The sequence below is a fragment of the Pinus tabuliformis genome, chromosome 6 (assembly GCF_031772625.1).
Source record: "Pinus tabuliformis cultivar Carrire ecotype Pingquan chromosome 6, CPIR1, whole genome shotgun sequence".
Lineage (NCBI taxonomy): Eukaryota > Viridiplantae > Streptophyta > Pinopsida > Pinales > Pinaceae > Pinus > Pinus tabuliformis.
This window is the reverse complement of record NC_142292.1, coordinates 659,570,599-659,597,566: the sequence shown is the minus strand read 5'-3', so window position 1 is coordinate 659,597,566 and position 26,968 is coordinate 659,570,599. Positions and strand designations below refer to the sequence as shown.

At 39.2% G+C, this 26,968-nt stretch overlaps 1 protein-coding gene across 2 annotated transcripts in view; it reads right to left on the bottom strand.

Moving 5' to 3' along the window:
* Window positions 1–26,968, bottom strand: part of LOC149260326 (rsm22-cox11 tandem fusion protein 2, mitochondrial-like) — a 500,616-nt gene that overhangs the window by 302,855 nt on the left and 170,793 nt on the right. For both annotated transcript variants that reach the window (XM_089420308.1, XM_089420298.1), the window contains exon 6: window positions 14,057–14,154. In XM_089420308.1, the coding sequence (XP_089276434.1) occupies window positions 14,057–14,154 (98 nt within the window). The remainder of the gene's footprint in view (window positions 1–14,056; window positions 14,155–26,968) is intronic.

Below are 26,968 nucleotides of genomic sequence, written 5' to 3'. Positions count from 1 at the left end.
ATGGCCTTAAAGCCATGCACAGGAAAAGCAGAAAGACACCAAAACCTCGAGAGGAGGACGGAACATAGAAAGGAAGAACAGAGAGAAGAAAGACAGTGAAGCAACAGCAGAATGGAAGACAGAGGGCCGAGTTGACCGAAGGCAGCATTGAGCACCAGAGAGCTTGAGGGATTCAAGCCATCCCTGAGAGGATCTGTCAGACCAGAGAGGTCAAAGAGCTGGTAAGGAAAGAGTCTGTGTACTCCAGTGGCTTGGGGAATCCAAGAACCACCCTGCCAAGCCAATCTGTTTCAGGAGACTCATGTTGAGCTCCCTCATTGTAATTCTCTACTTCAAGACACAATAAAAGAAGGCCACCACTGAGAGCTGGACCGGAGATGTAGCCCTGGAGGATAGGGTGAACTCCTTATTAAATTCTTGTGTTCTTGTATTTTCTTACTGTGTTTCTCTGTTGTTTTCCATTTCAAGTGTCTGTGTATTTGCAATCTGATCGATTCGTTGCCTAAATAACATAGACACGCACCAGCGCATGAGTCTGTAATACATTCATTTAATAAATCTTTAACTGAAGTCACTCATAGGGTGATTATCAGATCAGTGTTGTTGGTTTAACTCATCACTTTGAATTGTCGACTATTCTGCTTTCCAGTTTGTGATGTCATTTAGCTCATGTGTTCCTTTCAGGCTGCATACTATTACAGGCTTCTAAGGGACACACTTCTTTCCCCTTCCGTGCATTAGAACCTCCCCATGCATCTCTCTTGACTCGTTGCAAGGTCACATACTTGCTTCCGACAAGGATATCTTGCTTACCTTTGCGCTATCACAGTCAAGGCATAGCTTTACTACCCACTGCTGGGACTCCTACTCCAAACGGTTTGAGGTCTAGTTGGGACTTCTTACTGGGGAGATCCCCTGACATGTTGGCGGGTCCAACACTGTCAACATTTCTGGTGCTAGAAGGAGGGCCAGATGACAAGTTGAGTCCTCAAAGTCTGTTTTGAATCTTCGCACATCTATCATGACTTATGTTACACTTTGTCCTCCGAGATGTATGTCTTATGGAAATGACTTTGAAATCTCAGAGGAGTTCTGGAATCTCTTGTCACAGAACACATATGAAGGTGAAGGTGGAACAACTTGGCAGAGGCATAGTCTTGCCTTTGCCAATCTATGTGATAGCCTCGAAACCCGTGAGGATTACGTGATCTGCACGTTGTTCGCATTCACGCTTCATGGGCACCCATTGCAATGGCTTGTCACACTACCCGAAAAATCTATTCACTCATTTGGTCACTTTGTTGTAGAGTTAGTTGATGCTTTCCATAAGTTTGACCGTCAAGCACTTAACAAAAAAAATCTCGAACTACGGAAAACCCCTAATGAATCCTTAGCTCAATTCTAGGATCGCTTTCATAATCTCGCATTTCAGTTCCCAGAGGATGAAATTGATTGGAAATTTATCAATGAAAGATTTCAGTATCTTCTTCACATATCTGAGAATCTGCATATCTTGGAATAATTCGAACTGACCCCAGCATACCTCGGTGTTCTGCTAAATCCAAGGTGGACAAGGTTGTTGTCAGAAGTGAATGTTCGTCCTCATCTCATCAAACAGCTGTGGCCCTGCAGTGTGAGGTGGGAGAAGGTGCACATCTATCTCTTGAACCATCACATCCTCCCACCCAACATGCTCTTGATTTCTGCGCACATTTGGCTAGCAACACTGTTGGTTGCCACATGGACTTGTTTCCTCAACCTTCGTCCCCGCGTTTTGTTGATCCTCCGGATTGTACTATGTTGTGTTCTCTCGTTTCGGACTCCACACTTGTTGTTCACAAGGATCAAGTTATCAACAGAGTTGGTGTTGAGCAGCCAACCTGTGCTATCATTTATGATGAGTATGTGTGGGAATCTAAAGAAGAACCTGCAGTGAAGGATGACCTCCTTCTGTCTGCACCTCATCCGCTTTTCCCTGACATCTTTGGTGATTCTGCCATTGTTGATTTTCCGTGTGAGAATTCATTCCCGGATGCATCTACTTCCGATCATTCACAGAATACACCGGATGTCAGTCTATCATTGCATAGCAGAGAGGACACATCTTTGTTTGCAAATCCACTCAATATTTCATCTGTCATTCCGGAAACACAGAGGGTGAACATTCTTGCTTCTCATCAACCCCTCTGTACGATTCATCAGATCATGAGGATGTCGATGAACATATCGAATTTTCTGATCGTGGTTGTCATGATCTCTTTTCTCCTTCATTCGATCACAATGTTGATTCATTCGTTGTTGATCTTTCTAAGCCACCCGTCTTCGATGATCTACCTGTTGATGAAGTGGAAACCCCACAAGTTATCGAGGCACTTCAACCCGAGCTGATGGTTATGTCAGGTCCTCGCTGTCTTGAGGTCGATTCCACTCCAGATCAGAAATCCATTGAAACACCCGAGGATCTTCATCACTCTCTTGTTTACATTGAAGATCAATCTAGTTCACAGAATTCACAACCTCCACCTGAATCATATGATCCAATCGCTCATACATAGCGAGCACTCTAGCTAAACGTGAGTTGTCTTTCTTTCCATGTTTGCTCGTTTGTCACGATCAAAAGAGTTTGCAAGTTTGTCGTCTATGCACAGTGTGACGCATAACCATGATACATCTGCAGAATGCTTATCTTGTGTTTTTATTCTTTTCTTTTATGTGGATATTTTTAAACTCGAAGCGTGTTGGTCTTCACTGTTATATCTTTCTTGTTTGTTGGTTTACACGTTTATCTTTCTCGTAAACCACGCCTTCACCAACATGGGTCAACAAATGCGTTGATGGTTGCATTGGAAATATCACTTTACATGAAGAGGCCCATGCACTGCTTAGTTTAGGAGTAGGAGTATTGTTTGTTTCCTTGTTTTGCTTCATTTGCATGCTTTCTTTACTTACTTTGTTTGCATTGCTCGTTTCCTTGCTTTGTTTTCTTGCTTTGCTTTCATCTAATTATGTCCTTTGCTTTCTGTTGTTTGCTTGTTTTTCACCCATAGGTTTAGTTTCGCATGAAACTATGTGTGGCTCTCGAGACAAGCAAGGTAAAGTATAAGAGGCCTTGTACAGCTACCAACACTTGGTCATCTGTTGTCTTCTCTCTTTATGAAATTGCTTGTTGTCTTCAGTCAATGATACCCTAATGGAAAATATGTTTTGTTCAGAGTGAGTATTGGTGAAAACACAACGCTTGCACTTTTAACTAGTACCACTGAATCTAATTGGTTCTTTTGGGTTAACCCTTGTCAGCTCAATCAAGTAGAGTAAGGTGAGGGGGAAAACCTTAACAAGTATTGTCAAAGATATACATAAAATACTTCTCCGAAGGGACAACCTCTTTTGCTCTCAATAAGTCAGCATCCCTCTTCCGCCTCTGAAATAAATAAGTCCCTATGCACAGTTCTTTGAAAAATAAAAATGAAAATGAAAATGAAAAATAAATAAGGCAAAAGAAGAGAAAGGCTTCCTGCGCAAAGAGGTGATGCAAGTAACTTCGTCGGGGAACTGACCAGGCTCACTGGCAGCAAAGCAATGCTTGTGTTCCTACGTGACACCGCCAGGGTACTCTCCAAGCCTGCTGGCAGCGGAGCAACACCAGAGATGAAACTAAGACTCTGACATCTTTATTATTTGTGCACCAATATACCCCTCATCCCCAATCAAAACAACTAACTTGAATTGCCTTGGAATGTGGGTTAACCGATCAAGAGGATGGCAGGGACTATATCTTTAACTCAAGGTTAGCGTTGAAGCCATGACAATTGACGAATCGAACAATACTTTCGGAGGAGTTAGACTCGTTTTTCACGAACAAGGTCCATATAGAGAGTTGGAGTTCTACCAGTGTATCGCCAATGTTGTAATGGCTACAACCACCCTCCAAAATTTTGCCTTCACTTCGTTTTCGAGCCTCCCTCCTCGAAATCATCGCAGTTATCCTGCACTAATCAAGTACTTGTGTTTATTTGATTTCATCTATCATTTAACAACTTGTGTTCACTCACTTGTCCCATCGGTCAACCACAAGCACAACCAACACTTGGTTCACATCCGGTTAATTGGTTGTCGGGCAAAATTGCGCAAACCTGGAGGGCAACTTGTCTTCCCCTCAAGAATTGCACAGAGCAGCCCAGCAGTTGCCCTACACTCAGAAATTGCATAGAGCAGGCCAGCCAACCTTGCTCTGGAAATTGCGCAAGCAGGCCAACCGCCACTGCTCTCCATAAATGCACAGTTTCAGCTAACTAGCACTGCTCTCCAAAATTGCGCAGAGCGGGATAGGCCAACTGCACTACCTTCCAGAAATGCGCAGAACTCGCCCAGTTGCACTGCTCTCCAGAAATGCGTAGAGCAGCCCAAGCCAGCTGCGCTACTCTCCAGAAATGCACAGAGCAGCCCAGCATCACTGCTCTGGAAAATTGTGCACAGCTGTCAAGCCAGCCAGGGTCACTTAGCCCAGAAACAATGCAGAAGTTTTCCCTTAGTGGTTGTTTGTCGCATGTGTCGGTAGGTTGCCCGATTCCCTCCAGAATTGTGCAATCCTTCTTTGCATGTCAGGCAGCTTTTCCTGAAAAAAAAAAACAAAAAGTTAAAAAGCATCCCTAGATTTTAGGGATCTATTTTTAGCAGCATGAGTTACATGCAAAGTCATTTTTAAAAACTCCCTGCCAAGTGTCGCTTTTTCTAAGATTTTTGGCATGTGCATCATAGACCCTAATTTCGTCTAATCTATTTAAATGACACTCATTGAGGCCAAAGCGAAGAACCAAGTCAAAATGTAGCTCAGCATGTACTTTGATCAATTGATGCTCACGGCCACCAGCACAGATAACATGCAGGTGTACATCATCGGTTCGGCCTTGCTCAGGACTAAGTTGCGCATGTTACAGGACGATTTGGACCGAGGTTCCAAGTCTGTATAACTGGAAGCAATGGAGGCAAGAGTTCGTTTCCAGAAAAAAATCACAAAAGAGTGCACACACGCCATTACGCACTACCAAGCATGGCATAAGTTTGTAACTGAGGATCACAGGGAGGAGGTTGATGAGCTAATCTTTCCATAGGTGTTCAAGTCATAGTGTTGTCTTGTCTGGCTTATTCAAGCCAATTTTGTCCCACATGGGTATATGTGGAAAATGTATCATTTTTGCAAACATGATGTAAAGTGAAATTCCAAGTGTCATTATTGGAATACAAACAGTCATATGTAATGTAAAGAGTTATGTAATGAAGTTGAAGAGTCATGAGGGCAGTCCAAGAGTCACAAAGGAGAATATCAAGGGTCACCCCACCCTTTGTTATAAATAGAACCTCATAACTCATAGAACAAGCTTTTAGGAGCCAAGCTTTTGCTAGGCATTACTTAGGAAGGGCTTGGAAAATATTGTGACAAGCCTTGGCTTCTCCATAATGCAGAGCGAGTATGTCTCTTTGGAGGAGCAGGCGGTGTTGACTGTAACGTTCCACTATTGGGGCTAGTGGTTGTCATGGTTGTATGTATGGATGGAACTTTCACTTTATATAATATAATAGAGCCAGCACATTTCATGCATATGTTGTTATTGTAGTTCGACTATTCTGGTTACTTTAGCAATGTATGTAGTTTTAACTTACGCATTGATGTATGGACTATTCCATATGTGATTGTATGAATCTTATTGAAGCGTGTTGTTGGTTTAACTCATCACTTTGGATTGTCGACTATTCTGCTTTCTAGTTTGTGATGTCATTCAGCTCGTGTGTTCCTTTCAGGCTGCGTACTATTACAGGCTTCTAAGGGACACACTTCTTTTCCCTTCCGTGTGTTAGAACCTCCCCATGCATCTCTCTTGACTCGCTACAAGGTCACACACTTGCTTCCGACAAGGATATCTTGCTTACCTTTGCGCGCTATCGCAGTCAAGGCATAACTTTAGTACCCACTATTGGGACTCCAACTTCAAATGGTTTGAGGTCTAGTTGGGACTTCTTACCGGGGAGATCCCCTGACATGTTGGCAAGTCCAGCACCATCAACACATCCGATACTCTTTGAGGATGAGGTAGGGCATCCAAGATAAGAGTAGTCATAGAGGACCGATATTCTTTGAGGACTGCGAATCCAAGATAAGAATAGTCCTAGAATGTTAAAATTGGCAACTAGGGCCAAACTCCATGTGGGTCATCTTATTAATGGAAGCTGATATTTTTCTTGGATCCCTCTCATCGAGAGGTGTAGGATTGATCTAAAGATCATCTGATTCCGATAAGTATTCATGGAGATATGAATTTATTTGTATTATGGGACAATTTGTCAAGGTCGGCCAGCAACCAAATAAACCCCACTTGTGCTCAACGTTTTAGTATAAATAGAGGTGGCCTTCAAGTCATTTTCAACACACTTGGGATCTCTTCCCCTCTACTTGTCTTTGGGTTTTAGTAGGAGGAGAGATCCTAAGGGATAACGATGCCCTAATCCAAAGGGCATAATCCGGAACTACCGGGAATAGCCGGAATTTCTAGAACTGCTAGAACTGCCAGAACTATCGGGAAAAGTCGGAACTGTCAGAATTGTCGGGAACTACCGGAACTACTGGGAAAAGTCGGAACTGTCGGGAACTGTCGGAACTGTCGGGAATAGCCGGAACTGCCGGGAACAACCGGAACAGCCGGGAAAGCTAACACAGAGGGCAGAAGCCGGAACTGCCAGAACCGCCGGAAAAAGCTGGAACTGCCGAAACTGTCGAAAATGCCGGGAATTGCCGGAATTGTCGGAACTGTCGGGAATAGCCGAAATTGCCGAAACTATCGGAACAGCCAAAGCATCTGTCTCCGAAGGAGAGCAGCATGCAAGGGACAACTAACTAACATTCGGATAGTTGTATGGTACTTAGCAGCAAATACACCAAGAATGCAATGCTACAGCTAGCATGCAATAGAAAGCATGCAAAGGAAAACAAGCAAGCTAGGGACAACAAGCAAGCAAGATGCAGCCAGCACATAGGTCAGTATGGCAACATTGTGCAGCAATGGTACATAATGCAGTACAGTGATGGGTTCAGTCATGATTAATGAAGCATGATGAGATGCAGCATAGTGATGATGGGTGCAGCATGGTGCAGCACGGTGAGGTGCAGCATGATGACAAAATGCAGCACAACGATAGGTGAAGGAGTCACCTTGGAGAATCAGTTGAATCAGCATGTCTTCAACTCATCTCATGTATCATCTTCTTAGAGATGATCTATGCTCTTATCTGGATAAGTCAAAGTGTTGACTTCTGTTGTAAACGTACTATCTCTCTCTCTCTGCTGAACTATTGAAGAACATATAAGAAGAATTGATCAAGGGTTTCCCCACATTGGGGTTTGTCCCTGGCTAGCGCCACATCTTGTGTCCTCTTGTCTTGGCTTGTCTTCTACAATTTATGTTTATGTTCTATTTGCAGTTTACTTTAATGATGGGTGCAGCATGGTGTAGCACGGTGAGGTGCAGCATGATGACAAAATGCAGCACAACGATAGGTGAAGGAGTCACCTTGGAGAATCAGTTGAATCAACATGTCTTCAACTCATCTCATGTATCATCTTCTTAGAGATGATCTATGCTCTTATTTGGATAAGTCAAAGTGTTGACTTCTGTTGTAAACGTACTATCTCTCTCTCTTTGCTGAACTATTGAAGAACATATAAGAAGAATTGATCAAGGGTTTCCCCACATTGGGGTTTGTCCCTGGCTAGCGCCACATCTTGTGTCCTCTTGTCTTGGCTTGTCTTCTACGATTTATGTTTATGTTCTATCTGCAGTTTACTTTAATGCTGATGTGATTGCTAATCTGGAAAAGATATTGAGCTAACTGTGAAAATTGAAATAAATTGCTCTAAGCATAGAACATACCTAAAATTAACATGGTATCGGAGCTGAGATGAAGACAATGCCCAAGCAAGAGGGAAAGAGCAATCACCGAAGACAGTTGGGAAAGGACAAAAGGATCAGTGGATTCCTCATCTCTCTTCAAATTCACCGAGGGTGAAGTCGAAACAAGAGAATATTATCAGAATGGCACAGTGAAAGTTTCTGATGGCCTACCTAAAGATCACTTCATTGGGAAGTCCGGATCTAAGGGTGGAAGGAAAGGCAGATGCCTTGGCTGCAATAAGTTCGGACATTATGCGAAGGAGTGTCTGAATGGCAGAGACACATATCTTGATGAAGATAACAATCATTCCAGGGACATCTTCAATGACCAAAGGAATGACATGTAATGCAAGTCATCAAGGAAATGGCCGACTCTTCAAAAAAAAAAGCAAGGAACCCCAGGTATGAAGAATCAAATGTTGTTTTTGATAAGATAAAAAAGCATTATCTTATATTGGCCCTCTCATTCAGATTCTTTGGGAATTTGGCTTATTGTTCGTAGTGCTTCAAGGCACTTCATTAGATAGTAGGGTGCACTCTCTAATTTGGTAGAGATGGAAACAATCGTGGGATTATACTTGGAGTCGATGCCACCTATCCCGGAAAGGGTGTAGGGAATGTTACCCCTCAATTGAATGACGGTAACTCGATTCATTTACAGAATCTCTTTTATGTTCCTGATCGCAACAAGAACCTGGTGTCCATTTCAACAATGGAAGTCAAAGGTTACAGGGTGGCACTCATCGATGGAAAGGTACATGTTTGAAAATAGAATTTTCAAAGATGTTTTTGAGTTCAGGGTTGTATCAAGTTGTTGGAAGTCCATAGGGACCATGTCCATTGACACATAGCACCGGAGGTCCATGAGTCAGATGGTGATAGGGATGCCTGAAATCAAAAAGAGCATGAAAGTACATGTCTGAGATGTACCAAAGGAAAATCTTACAAGGGGACGATTCCCCTCATGTAGCAAGTCCACAGGTTTGGAACAACCCGAGGGGTTTGAGATCCATGATCAGGAATCTCACATATGCAGGTGGAAGAAAGCCCTCTATGGCTTGAAGCCAAATTCCCCGGGCATAGTATGAGAGGATTGATGGCTGTCAGATGAAGCTGAGATTCACTAAGAGTGAAGACAATCCAAACCATTGTTTGAAGGTTGTGGATGATAGACCTCTCATACCAGCACCTTCTGAGGACGACCTATTTCAAACAGGTGCAAACCCTCTCACTTGCAGAAGTAAGAGGGAGTTGGATTTTGGATGTGGAATGGTAAACTGCGAGCCTGTGACTACCTCGAGGATCTTAACTTTCAGAAGTTATATGGTGATGATGCCAGACCAGATTTGGGAAATGCCTTTGAGTTCTATAAACTCATTTGCGTTGATGTTCTTGGTGAACTTCCATCCAAACATATGTTTTGCAGTTAACATGGTGAGCTCATATTTGGTTGAGCCTCACTATATTTGTGCTAAGAATCTTCTAAGATATCTTCGGGGCACAATCTCTCATGGATTGAGATACACTGCCGGAAATATGAAGCTGCATGATTATTCAAATGCTGGCTGGGCAAGCAGTGCAGAGGATCACTAGAGCACTTCTAAGCGCTGGTTCTCTTTGGGTTCTGCTTCGATATCATGGATGAGCAGGAACCAGAAGTCGATAGCGATAAGCACCGCCGAGACCGAATACATAGCTACGAGTATGATCTCGTATGCAGCTGCCTAGTTGTGGAAGCTCTTTAGTGAGTTGTTTGTACACATGATGAATACCACTGTGATTCTCTGTGACAACCAAAGGGGGTATTTGATTAGTCAGGAATCCCGTATTCGATGATTTCTCCAGCAGATAGACATCAAATACTGCCTTATCTAGGAAATGGTAAGTCAATGAGCGAGGAGGCTCCATCGCATTGACACTAATGTACAGGTCGTAGACATTTTGTCAAAGCCTCGGGAAAGGTCAAATCTGTGACTTTCCCGAACGACTTGGACTCGTTGAGAGACCTTCTTATAAGGGTCCTGCATGTTGCATGCATTGAGCTTTGGGAGCTCTGGGGGCTTGGGGTACTTACTAGAGCAACATATGACCACAGGGCGACTCACCCTCCCCTGGTCGTGCGCTATGTACAGGATGATAGGTTCAACCTTCCGCTGTGATACCCTGTGGCGATTATGAAACAGGATGATTAGGTCTCCTGTGGGTCGGGATGATTAGTTCTCCCGTGGCAACTGTGGAACAAGATGATTAGTTCTCCTGTGAGCCGGGATGATTAGTTCTCCCGTGGCAACTATGGAACAGGATGATTAGTTCTCTTGTGGGCTGGGATGATTAGTTCTCCCATGGAAACTGTGGAACAAGATGATTAGTTCTCCTGTGGACCGGGATGATTAGTTCTCCTGTGGCAACTGTGAAACAGGATGATTAGTTTTCCTATGGGCCGTGATGATTAGTTCTCCCGCGGCGACTGTGGGGCAGGATGATTCGTTCTCTTGTGGACAGGATGATTAGTTCTCCTGTCGAAGCATCCTACCCATGCAGTCTGGGACTCATGGGAAGTACCTCTCATCTGATCAATGATCAGGGAAATGGGGATAGGGACAATAGTAGTACTATCGATGGATGCATCGATGTATCTACCGTACTCCCTATGCTAGGATGACCTCCATTGATCTGGGATCAGTATGAGTGGTTTGAGACACTCTCTTGTGATATTGATCTTGGATTAATAAAATTGACTTCGGGCCAGTAAGAGTGATGTGACACACTCTCTTCAGATGAAACTGACTTTGCATCAATAGAGAATGGTATGAGACATTCTCAATCAATTCTTCTTCTTCATGGTTTAGCAAAGCAGAGCAAAGCAAAGCGGAGTTCAGCAGAGTAGAGCAGTGCAGGGCACTGATAGTAGAGATAGTACAGTAGGACATATGGATCAGCGGATGGAGTTCTCCCTAGTTGAGAGGGAGTGTTAAAATTGGCAACTAGGGCCAAACTCCATGTGGGTCATCTTATTAATGGAAGCTGATATTTTTCTTGGATCCCTCTCATCGACAAGTGTAGTATTGATCTAAAGATCATCCGATTCCAATAAGTATTCATGGAGATACGAATTTATTTGTGTTATAGGACAATTCGTCAAGGTCGACCAGCAACCAAATAAACCCCACTTGTGCTCAACGTTTTAGTATAAATAGAGTTGGCCTTCACATCATTTTCAACACACTTGGGATCTCTTCCTCTCTACTTGTCTTTGGGTTTTAGTAGGAGGAGAGATCTTAAGGGATAATGTTGCCCTAATCCAGAGGGCAGAAGCCGGAACAGTCGGGAATAGTCAGAATTGCTGGAACTGCTGGAATTGCCGGGAAACGTTGGAACTGCGGGGAAAATCCGGAACTGCCAGGAAAAGTTGGAACTGCCGGCAAAAGCCGGAACTGTCGGGAACTATCGAAACTGTCGGGAAAAGTCGACACTGTCGGAACTGCCTGAACTACCAGGAACTGCCAGAACAGTCGGGAAAGCTGACGCAGAGGGCAGAAGTCGTAACTGCCAGGAACTGCCGAAATTTCCAGGAAAAGCCGGAACTGCCGGGAATAGCCGAAATTGCTGGAACTACCAGAACTGTCGGGAACAGTCGAAATTGCCGAAACTTCTGGAACAGCCAGAGCATCTATCTCAGAAGGAGATCAGCATGCAAGGGACAACTAACTAACATTCGGACAGTTGTACGGTACTTAGTAGCAAATCAACCAAGCATGCAATGTTACAGCTAGCATGCAAAGGAAAACAAGCATGCTAGGGACAACAAGCAAGCAAGATGCAGCCAGCACATAGGTCAGTATGGCAACATGGTGCAGCGATGGCACATAATGCAGTGCAGTAATGGGTACAGTCATGATTAATGAAGCATGATGAGATGCAGCGTAGTGATGATGGATGAAGCATGGTGCAGCACGGTGAGGTGCAGCATGATGACGAAATGCAACACAATGATAGGTGAAGGAGTCACCTTTGAGAATCAGTTGAAGCAGCTTGTCTTCAACTCATCTCATGTATCATCTTCTTAGAGATGATCTATGCTCTTATCTAGATAAGTCAAAGTGTTGACTTCTGTTGTAAACGTACTATCACTCTCTCTCTGCTGAATTATTGAAAAACATATAAGAAGAATTGATCAAGGGTTTCCCCACATTGGGGTTTGTCCCCAGCTAGCGCCACATCTTGTGTCCTCTTGTCTTGGCTTGTCTTCTGCGATTTATGTGTATGTTCTATCTACAGTTTAATTTAACGCTAATGTGATTGCTAATCTGGAAAAAATATTGAGCTAACTGTGAAAATTGAAATAAATTTCTCTAAGCATATAACATACCTAAAATTAACATAGAAGGACATACCCTGTGAACACACGGGTGTGGTATGTGCCTTGAGACACAATGATGATGGTCTCTGTCAGTTATTGGTCTTGCCAACATTGTGCTATGATCTTATGGAGAGATAGAGTTGTTAGTCAAGGCCTTTCTATGTGACAATGTTGGTTGGAATGATGCAAAGAGATGGCTTACCAATCCGACTCTTCTTATGAGAATTCTTCAGATTGAGAATGTACAAACACCTTGTATGGATTATGAATACCTCCCTAGTTAAGAGGAAGTGTTGAAATATATAACTAGGTTCGGTCTTCATAATGACATATGTAATCATGATTTTATGTATTTGATGTAAAGAGAAAACAAATTTATTATTGTAATTCTTGAGGCATGAGTTTCATGCTCAAGGGAAATTTATTTTTAGGTCAAGCACCCTTTGAGTGCCTCTAGGGATTGTTAATTAGTCGACAAGTCAATTGAGTCATTGTCATGTATTGAAGACCCATTTGGGCATGCTACATATTGTAAAAGAAAAAATATTTGAGTCAAAATAGAGTCAAAAGCCCCTCCAAGCCTTGTTATGGTGCAAAGATCAAGTCGACCTTCTTAAGAGGACAAGTCGGGTTAAAAAGAGCAACTCGACCTAGTGAGAGACCTATATATAAGGGAGACTTCAACCTCGCTTGGATCACTCACTCACTTCACTCAAGTTCGATCAAGAAAAAGAAAAGAGTATGAAGAAGAAGAAGGCAAGAAGGAGAAAAGAAAGTGGAATTTTTTGGACTGTTTCTGGGATATCTTTCTTACACGTGCGAAGTGGATTAGGGCATCTTTCTGCAGCAGCAAAAACCGAATTGCAGTCACTCCAAGAAGGTTGAGTTTTGGGTCAAAGGAAATCTATCTGGCAAGCTGAATTGACAAAGAGAAGGTCTCATCTCAAGCGAAGAAGAAAAGAAGGATAAAGCCTCTCACACGTGTCACTTAGGGTTTCCGCAGAAGAAACTGTTGGAGAACGAAGTTGCAAAGAATTTTCTGGGAGATCAAAATTGCAGAAGAATTTGTTGGATGGTAGAAGCTACAGAAGAATTTGTTGGAGGTCGAATTGCAAGAAGTTGAGGTTGAAGTTGTTGAAAGGAGATCTAATCAAGGAGGAAAGGTTTGACTTGGTCTTGGAGGGGTCTTGGTCAAAGATCTTAGGTCTTAGAATATGTCAATTGAAGTTCTATAAGAAGAGAAGAATTCTTGTGGGATTTCCTCTCAATAGGAGAGGTTTTGGCCTTGGCTGATAGCCTACATCTGGTGTCCTATTGTCTAATTGATTTTATTGTTGGCCGCTGTTTGATGATAGAAAACACTATTAATAATCAAGTGAAAGAAGAAGTTAATCAAGTAAACTATAAATATATCACAAGCAGTTATCAAAGAAAGAGAAATCACCTACTCTAGCTGCCCTAGATTTTTCAACATAAAGTACTCTAAATTTAAGTGTTCTAAATTAGCATTCAGTTCCAGAAAAAAGGTCTTGGATGAAACCTTAGGCATACACACAACTTAAAATATCAGGGATCCTTACCAATGACCTTCAATTATATTAGGCAGTGTTTTAATAAGATTCAAAGGTAATTAAGCTTAATTTTTCTTGGAAATTATCACAGATATTAGTTACAAAACATAGAAATTGCTAATAAATGTAACATTCATTTGGCAGATCCAAACACTCTAATAAATCAATATAAAAAAACTTACAGCAATCACAAGGTCATGCTCACGTTCACTTTTGGTAACATTACGATTCAATGCTTGGATATTCTCGTAGCTATGTATTATAGGCAATCCCTTCACATCTTCACAGGATAAAAGAAGAACATCAGAAAAACAGAAAGTCTTAGTATATATTACATAATACTACCAGACATGACTCTATTGAAACATATTTATTCATTCTGAATCATAAGATTTAAAATGAAATACCACTATCAGCAATTCCTCAATCATGTGAGTTTCACATATTCCTCATCTGTTGTACTTTGAAGTGCAACTGTGCTAACAAACAGTTCATTGACCATTGTGCTATCTATGTTTGTATTTGAAATGCTTTCTACATTGAGTAAGTTATTCTTCGTGCAAAGATTGTGATAAATGTGATAAAATTGCAACCATTGGCATGAGTTAGCTGAGCTTCCTTGTAACTGTTAAGGGACACAGATTTCAAATTCTGAAGTTTGAACTATGAATGAGAAGCACGACATGATGCTTGACATTGACATGTATAATGTTATGGCCCTGCATTAGAAATTTAACTAGAAAGATGAAAGTGATAAAAGAAGATGCATATTCAAAGCATTAGACAGCTTAAATAAAGGACAAATATTTTCATGAAAAGGCCCTAGAAGAAAGAATAATGTTCAAACATGGGAAAAATTCCATTCATTAATGGCAACTATAATCTCACTCATTAGAGGAAATTTCATCTTAAAAGTGGCCTCCTACGGAAAAACCAAGACATTAATAAAAAATTGTCATGTAGACAATTTTTTAATATTTTTTTACTTTTATCTATGTTTCATTATATTTATTAGCACGAGATTTAATATATTTTTTTAATATATTATTTCTAAATTTTTACTTTTATCGAAATCCCTCAATATATGACACTTTTATCAAAATAATTTTCTATGTATATTTTATATTTAAATTTAACTATCTATATTTATATTTTATATTTAACTGTGTATATATATTTATATTTGACTATTTTTTTGGTGTTCTTTTTAACAACATTGTCTGCTGAAGCCACAATTTTTACCGAAATATATTTTTTGGTTGAAATCTGATAATTTGTCCTTTCTGGAATACATTTTTTTAACTATTTAATTATTATTTATTTTACTTTTTTTTAACTATTTTATATTTAACTATATATTTTATATGTTTGGCCGGAATCCGATAATTTGTTCTTTTTGGAATATTTTTTTAACTATTTTAAATTTTTGGTCGAAATCTGGTAATTTGTCCTTTCTGGAATAGGTTTTTAACTATTTAACAATTTTATAATTTATATTTTATATTTAACTGTCTATATATATTTTATATTTAACTTTTTTTTGGGTTTTTTTTAGCATGGTTATTAATGTCAAATGTGCCCATATTTTTAATTTATATTTTTCACTAATATCAAGATTTACATTGCATTAATAACTTTTTCAATATTCTAATTCATATGGGTAAGGTAGGTAAATCACATTAACGAAATATTTCACAAATACCCAAATTAATAATAAAATCATTCATCGATACCTAAATTAATAATAAAATATTTCACGAATACCCAAATTAAACAATTTAAAATTATTTAGGACATCTACCTCTTTTTAAATTTAAAGGATTTTGATTGGTTTACATTTTTTTTTAACAAAGTCGGTTACTAGATTTCTATTCCAAAAAAGAAAAAGAGGGAGGCATGCTCCCATTACATCAAGGCAAAATGGAGTGAGGCGTCCTGGAAGAAAAATAGAGGGAAAACATTCCCTATCTTCCAAGCCCTTCCCCTTTTGATTCTGAGGTTACTAATTGCACTATCCTTATAAATACATACAAACTAATTCAACAGCAATTTACACTTACATAACATAAAAAACTATTAGCGGAAGAACTTTGCAGAAAAGAGAGGAATGGAGAAATAACAACTATTTTTTGTTGACTGAGGGTTCCTGATGGGACTGAGGCCAGTTCTTGCTACTTTGAATGTTAGAATTTTCTCCTGTCTGATTAATAAGTAAGCTCTTCAAATAGTTGATCGTATCCTCCATATGCTTACACTTTTGTTTTAGAGCTGACATTTCTTTCCTCTGCTCTTCCAGTTGTCTCTTTAGAAAGGAATTCTCAGATTTTGCTTCAAATTTGTAGTCTTTGACTATTTCTCTGATCTATTCGATCATGTATTTGTTAGCTCTACAGACTGCGCAGTTCTCGCACTTTGGAACATTTGCAAGAGGGTTCCATTCCATTTTTCCTAAGGGATGTAAGTGACTGCTCCAGCAGGGAAGAGAAGGGGAAATAAGAAACAAAGAATAGAAACGAAAACTTCCACTAGACAGGCCTACAAAGACCAACAACTGCCAGGGAGAGGAAAGCAGAGCAACGAAAGCAGATGCCCCCAAAGCTGCGCGAAGGCTAATGAATATGGAATTAAGCCTCCAAAGTTGCGCAAAGGCTAAAGCCACCAGAGTTGCGCGAAGGTAAATGGTTCTGAAAATCAGCCACCTGAGCTGCGCGAAGGGGAGAAGCGAGACTAAAACAGAGTAGATAAGCTCATTCCCCAGAGGGGCGGAGCGACAGTAACCAGAAATTTCATTACAGCTTTTGAGACAGTGAGGAAAGAAAGGAAGGGCGAATATGACATAGCTCGTGGACACGAAGACAACATAGGTAACTAGCAGCGAAGAGATAAAATCAATCAAGCAGAGGGAGAGTATATAAAGTTGCGCAACATGCCAATTCAGGAAAGAGAACTTTAGCATTTCACGGGAAGCTTGAGCAACTTCTATTCGCTTGATAGCCGTAGTCTGGTTGTACTGTCTGTTCTTGAATATTTCCTTGGTTTTCCTAATCTTCTGTATTCTTGCCTTTCGAGCTGAGGTGACTGTTGCCCCCTTGATATCCTAGTCTTGAGTGATATTCTCTGCACATGGAGGCATGAGATCCTATGGAATCGGTTTCTGAGCAATATCATTATCAATTCTAGATTCTACCATAGGATGGTAGACAGCAAGATTAGCCTGCATATTGGCGGTACTTAATTTCTCTAAGGATATGGTCAATTTTTTTCCACCCTTTTTGTTATTTGACTCAAAGCCTTGTTCTTGAGGCTTCCACTTTCCCACCATCAATTGAATTATTATTGCAAAGTCCCCCATTATAACCGGATTCTTCATACTTCGTTGCCTTAAGATTTTCGTTCCCAAGAGGAGGCCATATGCTTCTGCCCTATTGTTGGTTAGTTCTCCTAATCCCCATTCACATGTGATGGGATTTCTCCTTCCTGGGTCTGTTGACCACTAGAGTGGCACCTGATGATTATATGAAGACTCCATGCCCAAGGATGATCCAGAGAACACTTGTACCATCAGATATCGTTAGTCAACAAAATTTTTTAACTCTACTTCTATCTTCTCATCATCTTTCTTGTACCCAAATTCCACACCCTACGGGGAATTGTAACAAGTGATACTAATAATGATGAGTTTTGAGTCTGTAACAGGCCTAGGATGTTGGGACTCAATCAACAAACGAGTACACCTTGGAGTGTTTTTTATCTATTTAATTATCTCTTCTTTTTCAAAGGCAGATAATTTTCTAGGTTTTCACTCACATTTTACCCCAATGTCGGGGTCTCGGTTTGAAGATTGAGCCCCTGACACATCTTAGTGTCTAGAGTCGATGTTTATTACCATACTAGATCACACAAAAAATTCCGTGGAATTTAGTTAGGTTTAAGTACTCATTTTTTAATTTTTTTAGATTTCCCGCAAGTCAAAAATTGCAAATAAAATTGTATTTAAATTGTAATAAGTGTGGTCTAGAGAAGTTGTATGGGGTATGAGTAATCAAAATTACACCTCTCACCCTCAACTTTTTACTATGACACACTTCGAAGGGTTAATAATGTGTTTTGGACCCTCAAAACCCACATTTCCTAAAGTTTAGTGGGAAATCTGACAATTAATTAAGCCAAAAATTAAATAAATGGAGAAAAATAAATATCCACACATGCTAAATGTTGTGGAAGTAAGATGGAAAATTATGGAGGAGTTAAAGTGAAGTTCCAAGGTGATGTGGACTCCTAAAATCAAGGAAAGAACATGTGCTCAAATAAAATCGAATTTCTAGCATTAAATGAAAAAACTGCTTGGAAATTCGAATTTGTGAAATTAATGCACATTTGGGAGGATTTGGGAGAATATTTGGTGGAGATTTTTGTGGGAAATTGTCCTCACATGGGTTACCACCCATATACACTTGTCATTCCACCATAAAATTCGAATTTGGCACATAAGGGAAGAAGAAAATGATGTCCACTTGCCAGAATTCGATTTTTACACTTGCCATTGGAGCGCCATTCAACAAATTCGAATCTCTCTTTGGGATTGTCACCCAATGCCATTTGTCATTGTCATTCTTCATTGGGATTTGCTCCCAACTCTCTATATAATAAAGTCATGGGCTCTTACAATGTATAAGATGGTTACTAGCTATTGTGCTTGCGGAAGCGTTGTTGCCTTGTACACTTTCAGAAATATCAATAAAGACTTTGGGGTTTCATTCATGAGGTGTTCCTCCTTTTCGAGTGTGATGAATTGTTGAGCATTGAGGGAACATCTTGTTGGGATTACAGAATCAAGCGTGAGGGGAAGTCTTTGGAGAGACCAACCCACTCTTGATACATTCTTAAAGGAGCTCTCATTTGTTCTTTGAACCCTCATAGCCTTATCTTACAAAGTGGTTTTGCAAGGATTTCGGCACATAGCTTGTACACAAGCCGAGAACTTCTAAATTTAAATCTCTTTTTAAAAAAAACATTGTACTTCATTTCTTTCATTTGCTATCTAAGAGCTTGAAGATGGCTAAGCAAAGATGAGAGTTTACTCTCACTCTTTAGCTTAGCCTTTTGTAAATTATAATTGTACATATACATTTTATCTTGCTGATTTTTCCATTAATACTTAACTTATTTTGCAGCCATTGTTTGGATTGTTTGCTAGCTCTTGTGTGGTAGATTTTGAAGAGAAACTTCCCGCAACATCTAACAAGTGTTTGCAGGACCTTTGGCAAGTGTTGGGGTTCGATTTCCAAAGATGTCGTGAGCCCTTTTGAGGCTTATTTTGGCCAAGTCAAGTTCACTAGAGGGCTGCCCATTTTTCTCTTTAAGCCTGGGCATTTGGAGGAAACTCACACCTTATTTCCCTTGCATAAGTTTTGTGAGATCTTGTCACTACTTTCTCAAGAAAGGAGGTCTAGTGTCCAAGTTTGAAGCAATTATTGTGAGAACTCTCCTTGAAGTATAGTTGAGAACTTTGAAGGGCCCACTTCTCATTGTAATACTAATAAAAGATCTAACTTGCTAGTGGGAGCTTGGGATTTCTCCCATGGTATCCTATCTCCCCATTTAGGGGAAGGCTTCTCTTGGGTGGATTGACATTTGTATGGTTTAAGCTTTCATACTTCATTCACTTACATGCATACTTTAATTGGGAATTAACACAACCTCACTATCACATTTCATTAAGTTAAAGTTTGTTACAGTTTCATTTGAGTTTTGCATTTTCTTTCTCATTGTTGCTTGGAGCTACAAGCTTGCACTTTACTTTGGGTAATTCATCCTTTACATGCAAGCATTTTATATTCTTAACAAACTTTGATTCGTTTCCATTTACCTTGGTAAATTGTTTCATGAGCACTTGAATACATGCTTCAATTTTATGCTACATTGTTATCTTGAATATTGGAGCAATTTATTGTCATTGCTTATGTTGAACACAATTTCATTTTCAAGCATTGCAAATCAATCTCTTTGAAGCATTTGCATGTATCATTATTTTAATTTAGGAATTAACACAATTTGCATCTCATCTAGGCATTTTAGTGTAGGAAGGTCTCAAGCCTCATTAAAATTTTACCTCCAACATAAGTTGGTTGAAGTAGACATCTGAGGGATCCTCTACTCCTCTATTGACTCCTCACAGTGAGATTTATATCATTCGGCGAGGGTGAGGTCTGAGGATTGAAGAATTAAATTGTAATCTTGTTGTAAAGCTAATTAATAAAATTAACCAAGAACACTTCTCGTTACATTTACTTTACTTGTCTCTTGATGGTTTGAGTTTTCATATGCAAAGTTTATTCCAAAAACAAGTATTGTAATCATTTCAAACAAGTGTTTCCTTTTCATGTTTCAAGTCCAATTGCATATTAATGTTTTGGTTTAGCATTTCCTTTCTTTTACATTTCCAAGTTAATTACTAATTTTTGGGTTTCGGCAAGATATGTTTCACATGTTTTGATTTATAAAGTTGATTATCTCAAAAGCATATTGTATCTTACATATCTTGTGCTAATAATTCTTATTTACATTTCAGGGTTACTTTGTTTTCTCTTTTGAGAGCATTGCATTTTACTTTGAGAAAATATATCTTTAAATTGTTGAGCAAATTCCTTATAAGGCATTGGTTTTATGGTTTTTTAATCATATTAATGATTGGCATTGTTATTTCAAGTTTCTCACTTCATATTTGCTCATAAATCCTTAAAAGTAATCCATTTTCACTATAACACTCTCCTAGAAACTCATATATTTTAACTTAACTTTTCATTAGGGACCACCCCCCTTAGCTAATCTAGGAGATAGCTCAAATGGAGAGAGTCAGGATTAGTGTGACAGCCCCTTCTTTGAGTTCCCTGCCACCAACCACATCTTGTGGGGTTGAAGGCTTTTCTCACCGACTTGTAGGTAGGTGCCGGCGGCAGGGTCAACATCTTTGGCATCGTTGCTTGGGACAAGCTTTTGGGAAAAATCGACTAGCCTTTTGGTTTTAGCATTTTGAACTTTAGATTTAGATTCTTGCTCAAGTGGCAACTCCACTTAATCCAAATTTTGCAAGAGTCTCCACTAGGAGAAATTCAAGTGGTCTAGTTAGCCCCTCTCCTGATCCTGAAAGGGTTTTTAGAGAGAGGTTGAATAGACTTTCTCGTAGTAGAGCTCTTGCTAGTCTTGGGCAAGAGGCTATTTCTGATATTTCTTTGCTTTTTCAAGAACAAGTAGAGCCTAGCATCATGAATGATCTTTTTGCTTCTTGTGACTTCACTAACATAAATGGCTATCCTCACAATATCCCTGACAACACTATTGAAAAGTTGCCTTCCTCTCAAGGTAGCAATGCCATTAGTGCTACATCACATGTGAAAAACTTTAATGTTTGTATCTTTAAATGGTGTAACACTGCTAATTATGAGGATGTGAAGATGAGACTTTTTGTTTTATCTTTAGAAGAGGATGCTCTTGATTGGCTCATTGAGCAACCTGCTAACTCATATAATTCTTTACAAGCCATTCTGACTGCATTTTTAGATAAGTTTGGAGAGAAGAAGGAAAATAGGCATTTGATCAACGCCATTAGCAACATGAAGAAAAAACGAGAATGAGACCATGGAGGAGTTTAACAAGAGATTCAATGAATTAGTAAAAAGCATGCCTGCTACTGTTAAACCTCCTGATGAATTTCTTTTATGCTCATATCTAGATGCTTTTGGGGTTGACACTGCCTATGAGTTGAGGAGGAAGGAGCCTACGAATCTAAGTGTAGCTCAATCTGAAGCCTTGAAGATAGAAAGGGCTAGAAAGCAATCAGGAAAATCTGAAATTCCTAGTTTCAATAGAGGGCCATCAAAATCAAATGATTCCAAAGGCAAGGCCAAGGAAGAGACTACACATGATCCTATTAAAGAATTAACTCAACTCATCAAGAGCATGGAAGCAAATCACATTAAAGAAATGCAAGCCATGCAAAATAGGCTGGTGTCCATGGAGAGATCACAAGTGCAAAGATTCCAACCTAGGCCAAATGATAGATGGAAAAAGAATAAAGGCCCTCAACAGGAGCATAGGCCTCCAAATCCATTGGAATCCACGAACATGGTAGATCAGATTCCCCCTTTTTGTAGGCCATGTAATTAGTTCCATGAAGAAGCCACATGCCCATATGTGAAGAGAATCATGGAAAGTGGCATGTTAGGAGATGAACATGTAGGGACAACTGGTCAAATAAATATGTTCTCCATGGAGGATCGGATATACACCATTGAGAGAAATCAAGAGATTGACCATGTGCCTTATAATCTTGGGGTTTACAATATGATTGCAAATTTTGACGAGGTCACTAAGATTTTTGAGGAAAAACCTACATCTTGACAGATTCTTGCTATGGCAAAACACAAAGGGATGACTTATCACAGAAGGATATCCAAGACCAAAATAATCACATAAATTTTTCTCCTCCTACTTTTGGAATTGAATTTTGACTTAGGCAATTGGTTGAATCATGCAGAGGTTTCTATTCCAGTGATAGAACTTTTAAAGATACCATCTCAAAGGGCCAAGTTACTAAGTGCCATTGAAGTTACTCAAAGGGAAGAAAAGCCTAGTGACGAACCGAAAGATGAGGAAATTGTATTGAAAAGTATGCATTGTTATGTGGGGAATGAAGATCATCTACCATTTTATGTTTCTTTGATAGTGAATGATCTTCTTTTACACAAGTACATGCTTGATTCAGGGGCTTCATCAAATTTTATGACCAAGAAAGTTATGGAGCAACTGAATTTAAGGGTTTCTAGGCCCTATCACAACATATGTTCAATGGATTCTAAAAGAATTGAAGTGTTTGCCATAATTAAAGATTTACAGGTTTTCCTCGCTACATACACAGATAGAATAATGACTATGGATATTGTTGTGATAGATGTTCCAGATTCATGGGGAATGCTCCTATCAAGAAAATGGGCATCAGATCTAGGTGGCAGCCTTCAAATGGACTTATCATATGCCACCATCCCCATGCCTGATAATACCTTTGTCAGACTTGATCGAGAGTTAGAGAAAAGATATCATGTTGAAGATCCAAGGAAGCCCAACAATGAGATTATCTATAGATCATGCCAGACAGGGAGTGATGCAGTGTTGACAAATTTCCTTCCCCCCTTAACAGAACAGATTCAAAACGAAGAGATTAGGCATAGCTCAAAAAGCTTGGGTACTTCAAATCTTCCATCAGAGCATTTTCAAGACAAAGTAGTAGGATTGGCAATAAATGCATCATCATCACCATCGCAACTAACCAAGAAGAAAAGAAAAAAGCGAAAAGAGAAAAAAGATATAAAAAATGAACCACCAATTTTGAGCAGGATCAAGCCTCAACGCATCAATAGTCGGAAAAGGAAAAGGAAGAGGTTTGGTATATCTGATGGCCACAAACATGTTAATATTGGGGCAAGTCATAGTCCCAAGATAGTCAGAATTGGGCAAGGCACATCAAAGAAAGAACCTATGAACTTGCCTATGAGTAAGCAGGTTCTCAAGATGGATTTCATCGAAGAAGACATCTGATGCCAAGGGGCATCTTTTTGTATTATATTTCTAACCTCATCTCGTGTCATTTTTGTTCAAGTAGTTTTATTTCATGAATAAATTGTCATTTATGCTCTTAGAATAAATTTCCCTTTCTTCATTTCTGTACTTTATTTCATTTGATGATATTTTGAATGGATACTACTGATATATGTCTTTTGTCGATTGATGCATATTCTAGGTTCTTGCACACTATCACTTTGTATCTGGCATGCATCCCCATATGGAGCCAAATGTTGACCACTGGAGTGGCACCTGATGATTATATGAAGACTCCATGCCCAAGGATGATCTAGAGGACACTTGTACCATCAGATATCGTTAGTCAACAGAGTTTTTTAACTCTACTTCTATCTTCTAGTCATCTTTCTTGTACACAGATTCCACACCCTACGGGGAATTGTAATAAGTGATACTAGTAATGATGAGTTTTGAGTCTGTAACATGCCTAGGATGTTGGGACTCGATCAGCAAACGAGTACACCTTGGAGTGTTTTTTATCTGTTTAATTATCCCTTCTTTTTCAGAGACAGATAATTTTCTAGGTTTTTCACTCACGTTTTACCCCAAAGCCGGGGTGACAGTTTGAAGATTGAGCCCCTGACACATCTTAGTGTCTAGAGTCGATATTTATTACAGTACTAGATCACACAAAAAAAAATCGCGGAATTTGGTTAGGTCTAGGTAGTGATTTTTTTATCTTTTGGATTTCCCGAATGTCAAAAATCGCAAATAAAATTGTATTTAAATTGTAATAAGTGTAGTCTAGAGAAGTTGTATGGGGTATGAGTAATCAAAATTACACCTCTCACCCTCAAATTTCTATTGTAACATGCTTTGAAGGGTTAATAATGTGTTTTGGACCTTCAAAACCCACTTTTCCTAAGTTTAGTGGAAAATCTGACAATTAATTAACCTAGAAATTAAATAAATCGAGAAAAATAAATATCCACACATGCTAAATGTTGTGGAAATGAGGTGGAAAATTATGGGGGAGTTAAAGTGAAGTCCCAAGGTGATGTGGACTCCTAAAATCAAGGAAAGAACATGTGCTCAAATAAAATCGAATTTCTAGCATTAAATGAAAAAGCTGCTTGGAAATTCGAATTTGTGAAGTTAATGCACATTTGGGAGGATTTGGGAGAATATTTGGTGGAGATTTTTGTGGGAAATTGTCCCCACATGGATTACCACCCATATACACTTGTCATTCCACCATAAAATTCGAATTTGGCACATAAGGGAAGAAGAAAATGATGTCCACTTGCCAGAATTCGATTTTTACACTTGACATTGGAGCTCCATTCAACAAATTCGAATTTCTCTTTCGGATTGTCACCCAATGCCACTTGTCATTGTTATTCTTCATTGGGATTTGCTCCCAACTTTCTATATAATAGAGCCATTGGCGCTCACATTGTATAAGATCGTTACTAGCTATTGTGTTTGCGGAAGCACTGCTGCCTTTTACACTTTCAGAAATATCAATAAAGACTTTGGGGTTTCATTCATGAGGTGTTCCTCCTTTTCGAGTGTGATGAATTGTTGAGCATTGAGGGAACATCTTGTTGAGATTACAAAATCAAGCGTGAGGGGAAGTCTTTGGAGAGACCAACCCACTCTTGATACATTCTTAAAGGAGCTCTCATTTGTTCTTTGGACCTTCACAATCTTATCCTACAAAGTGGTTTTGCAGGGATTTCGACACATAGCTTGTACACAAGCCGAGAATTTCTAAATTTAAATCTCTTTTAATAAAAACATTGTACTTCATTTCTTTCATTTTCTATCTAAGAGCTTGAAGATGGCTAAGCAAAGACGAGAGTTTAGTCTCACTCTTTAGCTTAGCCTTTTGTAAATTATAATTGTACATATACATTTTGTCTTGCTGATTTTTCCATTAATACTCAACTTATTTTGCAGCCATTGTTTGGATTGTTTGCTAACTCTTGTGTGGCAGATTTTGAAGAGCAACTTCCTGCAACATCTAACAAGTGTTTGCAGGACCTTTGGCAAGTGTTGGGGGTTCGATTTCCAAAGAAGTAGTAAGCCCTTTTGAGGCTTATTTTGGCCAAGTCGAGTTCACTAGAGGGCTGCCCATTTTCCTCTTTAAGCCTGGGCATTTGGAGGAAACTCACACCTTGTTTCCCTTGCATAAGTTTTGTGAGATCTTGTCACTACTTTCTCAAGAAAGGAGGTCTAGTGTCCAAGTTTCAAGCAATTATTGTGAGGACTTTCCTTGAAATATAGTTGAGAACTCTGAAGGGCCCTCTTCTCATTGTAATATTAATAAAAGATCTAACTTGCTTGTGGGAGCTTGGGATTTCTCTGATGGTATCCTATCTCCCCATTTAGGGGAAGGCTTCTCTTGGGTGGATTGACATTTGTATGGTTTAAGCTTTCATACTTCATTCACTTACATGCATGCTTTAATTGGGAATTTACACAGCCTCACTATCACATTTCATTAAGTTAAAGTTTGTTGCAATTTCATTTGAGCTTTGCATTTTCTTTCTTATTGTTGCTTGGAGCCACAAGCTTACACTTTACTTCGGGCAATTCATCCTTTACATGCAAGCATTTTATATGCTTAACAAACTCTGATTCGTTTCCATTTACCTTGGTAAATTGTTTCATGAGCACTTGAATACATGCTTCAATTTTATGCTACATTGTTATCTTGAATATTGGAGCAATTTATTGTCATTGCTTATGTTGAACACAATTTCATTTTCAAGCATTGCAAATCAATCTCTTTGAAGCATTTGCATGTATCATTATTTTAATTTGGGGAATTAATACAATTTGCATCTCATCTAGGCATTTTAGTGTAGGAAGGCCCCAAGACTCATTAAAATTTTACCTCCAACATAAGTTGGTTGAAGTAGACATCCTAGAGATCCTCTACTCCTCTATTGACTCCTCACTGTGAGATTCATATCATTGGGTGAGGGTGAGGTCTAAGGATTGAAGAGTTAAATTGTAATCTTGTTGTAAAGCTAATTAATAAAATTAACCAAGAACACTTTCCATTACATTTACTTTACATGTCTCTTGATGGTTTGAGTTTTCATATGCAAAGTCTATTCCAAAAACAAGTATTGTAATCATTTCAAACAAGTGTTTTCTTTTTATGTTTCAAGTCCAATTGCACATTGATGTTTTGGTTTAGCACTTCCTTTCTTTTACATTTCCAAGTTAATTACTAATTTTTGGGTTTCGGCAAGATATGTTTCACATGTTTTGATTTATAAAGTTGATTATCTCAAAAGTATTTTTTATCTTACATATCTTGTGCTAATAATTCTTATTTACATTTCAGCGTTACTTTGTTTTCTCTTTTGAGAGCATTGCATTTTACTTTGAGCAAATATATCTTTAAATTGTTGAGAAAATTCCTTATAAGGCACTGGTTTTATGGCTTTTTAATCATATCAATGATTGGCATTGTTATTTCAAGTTTCTCACTTCATATTTGC